General features: G+C 38.0%; 2 protein-coding genes across 4 annotated transcripts in view; one reads left to right on the forward strand and one right to left on the reverse strand.

The window, feature by feature from the left end:
- LOC138006458 (N6-adenosine-methyltransferase non-catalytic subunit-like) overlaps positions 1–3,838 on the reverse strand; it is a 17,281-nt gene extending 13,443 nt beyond the window's left edge. The window contains exons 1-4 of the mRNA XM_068852800.1: positions 3,693–3,838; positions 1,609–1,773; positions 550–618; positions 289–354 (exon numbers count right to left, since the gene is read on the reverse strand). Coding sequence (XP_068708901.1) covers positions 289–354; positions 550–618; positions 1,609–1,773; positions 3,693–3,758 — 366 coding nt within the window. The 5' untranslated portion in view covers positions 3,759–3,838. The remainder of the gene's footprint in view (positions 1–288; positions 355–549; positions 619–1,608; positions 1,774–3,692) is intronic.
- A 32-nt stretch (positions 3,839–3,870) lies between these two features.
- The window catches only part of LOC138006440 (poly(ADP-ribose) glycohydrolase-like), a 20,150-nt gene continuing 16,520 nt past the window's right edge, over positions 3,871–7,500 (forward strand). The window contains exons 1-3 of one of the 3 annotated variants that reach the window (XM_068852772.1): positions 3,871–4,155; positions 4,632–4,737; positions 6,869–7,018. In XM_068852772.1, the coding sequence (XP_068708873.1) occupies positions 4,038–4,155; positions 4,632–4,737; positions 6,869–7,018 (374 nt within the window). In that variant the 5' untranslated portion in view covers positions 3,871–4,037. Of the gene's footprint in view, positions 4,156–4,546; positions 4,738–6,868; positions 7,019–7,500 lie in introns of all 3 variants that reach the window. The other 2 variants (XM_068852781.1, XM_068852789.1) reach the window with 2 other exon arrangements.

Here is a 7,500-nt window from a genome sequence, read left to right on the forward strand (position 1 = left end):
ACAAATATTATGCAAAGCAGTACTTAAGGACCAATTATAAATAACCAGTCATTACCAGTAGCGACGTTTGGCAGGGTTAGGGATACCGGTAGTTCTTAAAATTTCTTTTTAAAATAATGATGACCACCATTGATTCTATCATTATTGTCCTTCCTCTCTTGATATGTTAGAGAATAACCAGTGACAGATTGATCTATTATTGTCCGTCAAACACCCTTCAATTAATTATTAATGAATTACTACTTGACATTCTCTTACATAAGAAAGACTGAAAAATAAAATTAATACCTTTAAAAAGTGACTGGAATCTTTATAAATGACTTCCTCAACATCCTCTTCTTCAGAATCTTTTGTCTTGAAATTGTAAGCAGCAAGTACTGTCAGTGAGACTAAATACATGTACTTGAACAGATAACATCCTTATTATAAGACAATTTTGTTTCTTAGGTGTCCAACTGAGTTCACAAATTTGAAGAAATGACATTATGCAAGAGAATGTATTGTAAAAATGAATAATAATATTGTTCACATATTGAATTTTTGGCTCACTTTATCTACTTCTTGCTCATTAGGCAGGATATCATGTTTTCCTTCCTTTTTCCCTTCTGAAATTAGCACCTGAAATGAGTACATAATTAAAGTTTTACTGAGACAATAATATTGGTTTGATGGGAATAACATACATGTACATTTCAACACTCAGTGGTCTTGATTGTACATAGTTTTTTTCACTGGTAAATTGAGATTGGACATTTAAAAACTTCACTACTTAAAAAGGTACATGTAAAATTTAGTAAGGCAGTCTAAAACAGTTTTCATTCTGACACTGAGAAAGTACCTTGTTAAGTTTATAGTTTGGGGTACACTACTTTATGGTGCTGAAACTTGGGCGATCAGAAAAGAAGATACCAGAGGGTTAGAGAGCTGCGAGATGTGGCTCTGGCAAAAGTTGCTAGGCATCCCGTGGGCTGACAAGGTTTCCAATGAAGAGGTACTCACCCGTATGTAGTGGTCATCATTAGGAATAGACAAAGGAGATGCCTAGGGCACTCATCAAGACATGGTGATCTACTGACAATTGTTATGGAAGGGAGAATGGAAGGCAAGAGAACCCAGGGGCACGACGGAGAATAGGAATGTTGGACTCAGTCAAGAATCGCAAAGACTACGTTAATTTTAAGAGGCATGCCACTGACAGACAGCTATTGGACTGCATTTGCATTATGGCAAAGCACACACACACACACAGTCTTGGTACAGTCTTTCAAAACTACAGCGTTATTCTATTTTCAGACATATTAACGTATTTATCTGTAAATTCAAATTTAAATAACGTTTATGTATGTACTCTATGAGACAGTTCTGAAGATGATACAAATGAAACCTGACATTAAGCCCTTCATCCCTTTTCTCCATCAGTCAGAATTTTTATGGCATATTTACAAATTCTGTAAAGCTACAGCTGGGCAGTTAATAAAGAAGATGGAGTTCTTACATTTCAAACTTACAAAGCTGTGCCCTTGCCTACTTAGCTATGCCCGCTCCTGGAGAATATATACATGTACATTGTACATGTAGTGAACATCATAATATCAAATTTTAACAGACCTTAACTGGCCCTACTGGAATACCAGGTAATTCATTCACTCTTGAAGCCTCTGCTTGGGTCTGATGTAATTCTTCTTTGACCTTGCTCAGCCTTTGTTTCTTAATCTCTTGCTCTTCTTTACTGGTCAATAGATCACCAATGGAATCAATTCCCGAGGCACCAAGCTAAAGAGACAATGCAGAAATTTAGGCCCAACTTGTTTGAGCTTATTTATGACCAAATTACATGTAGCTACAGAAAAATGTGTGATTACTTGATGCATAGATATAGTCTTTGCTTTTTTCTCAGCTTTTGTTATCTTCACTTATTGTTAAAGCTCTTGTTTTCTATTTTAGCTTCATGGGTTCTGGCAGTGAAAACAAGAATGCACCAAGAGGTTGCAAGCATGACTACGAGTGTTACATCCGATGTGTGCAGTGGCTTCCCACCTTAAGTTTCTAAAAATGAGGAACCATAATGATATCCCATAGTGAGGTTTGAAACTGAGATGTCAGCAAAATGTGACCGGATTTGAGATTGCATTTGTGTTGACGCACATTTGCCTCACTCTGAGGCACTTGCTTATGTTCGGCCTCACTTTGACGTGCTAACCCACGTGGTGATTCGTGTGTCCTCAGGGTTTATCTTTCAAACGTTTGCTGAGATCTGATATTCTGTTTTCGTAAAATTTTCATCTTTTTAAAGTTCTAAAGTTTGCTGAATCTTCGTAAAGCGTACATATCAGTTTTATAATTCTCATGCTTAACACAGCAATTTTTAGTTCTTGTTAAAAATCTTTCTGTACTCATTAGCAATTATCCACGAATATTTTACAAATTTTTTACAATGGTCTCTCAAAAGGTCAAGTTGATGTTACAGTGTGTATGCATGATCAGGCAAGTTTGGGCATTTCTGTCTCGCTTGATGGCGATTTTCGGAATATCACAGTATGATGTCATTTGAACAATCCTTTGTTCATTTCAACTGATTCGAATAAAAACCGGCCAGTAAACATCCAATGTGCCAAATTTCTAAGGAAATGGAAGTAACGCAATTTCTCAACAATCTTACCCTGAATGGCTGCAATTTTGCGGCCGCAGAGGAGGGGGGTGTGGAAAATGGGTTAAAAAGAAAATTCAATTTAATTAATTTTGTCAACAAGTTGATGATTGGATGCTCTTAAAAATAACTGAGAAAATTATACGAAGAAAACAAAAGACCCAGATTTTAAAGTGCTGATCGGTCTTCGAACGACTGAGCCCTGTAGAACATCTATTGCACCAGTAAGGACCTGTTTACATGGAGATACGGTGACCCTTCTAGAAGGGGCACCCTCTCAGAAGGGTAACCCTTGCCTATTGTATTTTCCGGTTTGGTTTACATGAGAGGTAGGGTCAACCTATCTTCTTGGTAGGGTAACCCTAGGAGGACCAACTTTTACCCATGTAAACACTTGAGGTAGGGTCACCCTTCTAGAAGGGTCAACTTTTGTGGGATCAGATTATATTACTGTCAGTTTGCCGCGAAAGTCTGTGATGGCTTAGTGTGCGTGAAAGCCCGGGGAATATTTTCGCTGTTCTGTGCTGGCCAAATTGTTTGAACAGAGTTCAGAACAGTCGGAGGACAACAGTGTCGACATTTCGCGAAAAGACCTACATGATGATGAACCAATTGTCGACGAGAGCACGAGGGAAAGCCGAGCTCGACTCGGAAAGATGTGGAAGAGGACTTGCCACGTGAAAAATCAAAAATCCTAAGAAGTGGTCATGGACATCGGAAGCGGTGGAGATACTCCTGAAGTACATTACAGAATTCAAAACCAAGTGCGAGTTTATATCTATCGCACGAACCATCTATCCTTGCCCTTCAACTGCTACCTGTACGCCTACAAACATATCGAACGAACTCTCCTAAGCTCCGATTACCCCTACTTTAGTTCTTATCAACAAACAGACACAGTGCCGATCGCAGGGAAGGACACCCTATCAGCACGCCGGATGCGGATTGAGATGCCAGATGGAATGAGCTAAAATTCTACAACCTATAAAACACGCTATACAGGAAGAAATCTTTGTCACTCCAAATAATGGCATGAATCATTTACCTGTTGCGCAAGAATCTGTCGGCGGAGCTTCGACTTTTCGCGTATTTGTTTCAATCTATCGCCCATATTAGTGCTAACTAATTGCTTTCACAGCCAGCCTGAGGAGTCCGCCATTTTGAAACTTTGTAACCAAGCTTGACCACTCCGCTTCGTTTACTAGGTGACCAGGCCTTTTCTCACGTGAACTTGGTATCCAAGCCAAAACGAAATGTGCTCTTTATATTTGCGTGAGCGATGTAGAAAGAATTCATGTTGTTTGCCTTCAAACTTCACTTCACTTATGCTCTGACAACTCACAGATCCAGGGTACTTTACTCTTCATGCTTTGGAACTATATGATAAATTATGAGTGCAAGATCTGGTGGGGAACCCCAGCGGAAGAGGCTTAAACAAACTAGCATCGAAGAGAGCTTCAGTCGCTATCGATCAATCCTTAAATCGCAGTTGTCCCCTCACCTTTCAGGTAAACCTTGCGTATTGAAAGAGTCATAGTAATAGTGAGAGAGCTTGGGAATCTTTCATAAATGTTTAATTTTGTTGAATACCGTTTTAATGAGATTCTTGCACGGTATAAAGTGACATCTCTGTCTTCAAAGATTGTCAGATTGATTGGTGATTGGCAAATACCTGTACTTTTTGTTAACGATTCATGATGTACAAATACAGATAAACAAAGTACTGCCGGCCGCTTTTGGCTTCAGTTCACCAAATGGTTTTCGAATCCTTGATAAAAGGTAGAAGTTTATGTATTGTATTTTGTGATAACCATCCTCGATAAGCTAATGGTGTCAATGAAAATTGTTTTTGAAAGGGTATTTAATTGAATCTCTGCTTAACTACAGTGTATCTAAAAGGTCACAATATCGGGAGATAATCCAGTGGCAAGTTCAATGTCAGATGCTGTGGTAAGACTCCTCGTTTCTTTAAATCGTGTTTTAGAAACGAAAGAAACATCTGCTTCAGAAGTTATGCAGCGTAGCATATCACCTAAGGAAGAATTGAGAAAGAAAAGGTCTCTTTTAGCTGATGCTGCTGAAAAAAGAAGGTATGATTTTGTGATTATCATTATTAAAGAGAAGACTTGTATAAATTGCAAAAGGACATTCTATTCCTATTATTACTGCTATATTAATGTTGCAGTTTCCACAGCTATTTACATTATTAAGAGCTTGCAGAAACGAATGACATCTCCTTAGCTCCGCATTTGGCTTGAGAAACGACTTCATTGGCAAAGCATGAACCTTCCACTCCAGTGCACTAATACACCTTATTCCAAAATGGCCGCTGATTTATGCGGATTCAACTTGGCCCTTGTTGCCTCATTCAAGATAAAATATTCTTTTGAATTTTAATCTTAAGAACAAGGAATCAAGGGCTTTAATATTTGAATAAAAACAAAAGAATATTTAAATGGTGACCATTTTGGAATAAGGTGTATAGACTTGCCCTGAATGAGACAAGATGTAAGCAAGGCAAAGCCATTTTTGGGCATTGTAATCAACCACAAAACCTCCGAAGGGGAAAGGGTGGAAAAAAATTGTTCAACATGGGATTATCCTTACAGTATGTAACTAAACGAAGCTGAAGAATGGCACTTTGGACTTAACTACACTGTAGATCTTTTATACAGAGACAGATGTCCTAAATCAATGGTAAATAAGAAACCTGTGATACTTTCAATGAAAATTTTTAGAAATAGCATTTCTTCTCCATTTTGGTTAATCAATAAATGATACAAATAATCTTTAATGCTTTGGTGTGCAGTGAAAGACAATAGACACAACTTGGGCATAAATGAGGTGCATGGAATGAACTGGCAAGGCGCAGATAATACCTTCCGCCGGTGTAGACCACTGGATGAGGGTTCCCCTCTTCACATAGCTGAGGGGGTGCCTCATACCTGTTACTGTATTGCGAGACCAAGTTAACCCAGTCCAGCAAAGTAACAAAATGCCCCCTCCCTAACAGGGCTTCAGCACAGGGCTGAAGGGGTACCACAGGCAGCAATTCCCCAGCCATATTTTATTAAAGAGAACCATTAAAGAGGTTACAATTAGCTCGTAAGGAAAAAAAAAAAAAATACCAGAAGCAAAATGGGGGAAGGAAGGATTAAATTGCTGAATAGAAAAACAGAACAAGTTGAGCTTTGGAAATGTGAAACCAAGCAGGCTCACATGGCAGAATCAATGAAAGAGCCAAAGAAGGTAGTCACATGCAGGGCTCGAAATTGCGACCAATACGGTCGCATTTGCGACTAAATTTTTCCCTTTGCGACTAAAATATCTGGAGAAGTCGCAAATTTGCGACTTGTTGTCACTTTCGTTCTTTCGAAACAAAAGGGTTAGAAGTTGCCACTTTGCTGCTACTTTTGCTAAAATAAATAAATAAATAAATAAATGACAAAATTATTTTGTTTCTCGCTGTGAATTTTCTCTGAAGGTAGCGTAATTGTATAGTAATTTAGCTGTGATGTTACGTGCACAGCTCCATTCCTTCGATCATTCGCCATTTTCAGCAGTTTCTTTACACACAAGTACTGCGGGCTCATATTTTTTTGCTAAACCGCTGACAACACAATGCAGCGCGGCGATTTTGCGACTAAAATTTGCGAAATTGCGACTAAATTTTCGTATCTTATCGCAAAATGCGACTGGATTTTTTCGTTAATTTCGAGCCCTGACATGATGGGAAGTCACACTCTTCTCCCCAGCTTTGCCCAGTATTTGCTTACCACTGTCCTGTATTAATATCTATTTTATTCTAAAATATCATTATTATTTTATTAAGCGCAACAATGCACGCATTTTGATTGGCTCTCACCTATTATCCATCAGAGGACAGATGCATAGCTGACATACACATAATCATCAAAAGCTTTTTATTTTTCATTATACAAAACAAAATTAATGAATTCCATGTTGCCTTGTGGCTGTTCAGTAACAGATCACAGAAAATGTTAATGTGGTAACAACATCAGTGACACGCTTGGCTATCACCTCATGCCCTATACCACCTTGTTGTTCTAACCACATTTTGGCACCATCTGCATTTCTTACTGAACAGATTCACAGCGACATGGAATCTATTTGTTGAATTTTATATAAATGTAGCAGAGAGTATATTAAAGCACAGATAATGTATGTGTATTACTAAATAAATTTCCTCATTTTTGACAGAGGTAGCACTTCTAACACAGCAGGTACATCAGCAACATCTACCACTAGTTCTGAGATGGTAGTTGAAGGAAACAGCAAGAATGGAATATTAAGTGATAATGAAGACAGTCTTGGTTTTGAGTTTGATGATTCGCCTCCCCTTTTTCCTGAGTGAGTAATTTATTGTTATTTTTATTATAATTGTTAATCCTTCTTTGTTCCTTATTTTACTCACAAAAGTAACCAGAGCAGATATACTTTTCGAGTAAAGTATTTATGGCATCAGGGCTTGAAATTGCGACCAATACAGTTGCATTTATGACTGAAATTTTTCCCTTTTTGACTAAAATATCTGGAGAAGTTGCAAATTTGCATCTTAATTTCACCTTCGCTCTTCTGAAACAAGAGGGTTAGCAGTTGCTACTTTGCTGCTACTTTTGCTAAAATAAAATTATAAAGAAATGACAAAATTATTTTGTTTCTTGCTGTGAATTGACCATTTTACAGTTGCAGCTTAGTTACCTGGCCTAAGAATATGGAAGCAAAGCTGCCGATAACCCTGCTTTAATGCAAACCTTTATGCTTTTCTTTATGTTAAGGTAGCCTAATAATTACAACAACACGATTTACATGATAAAAGCAGTCAGGTGTGT

This window comes from Montipora foliosa, chromosome 1, assembly GCF_036669935.1.
Source record: "Montipora foliosa isolate CH-2021 chromosome 1, ASM3666993v2, whole genome shotgun sequence".
NCBI lineage: Eukaryota > Metazoa > Cnidaria > Anthozoa > Scleractinia > Acroporidae > Montipora > Montipora foliosa.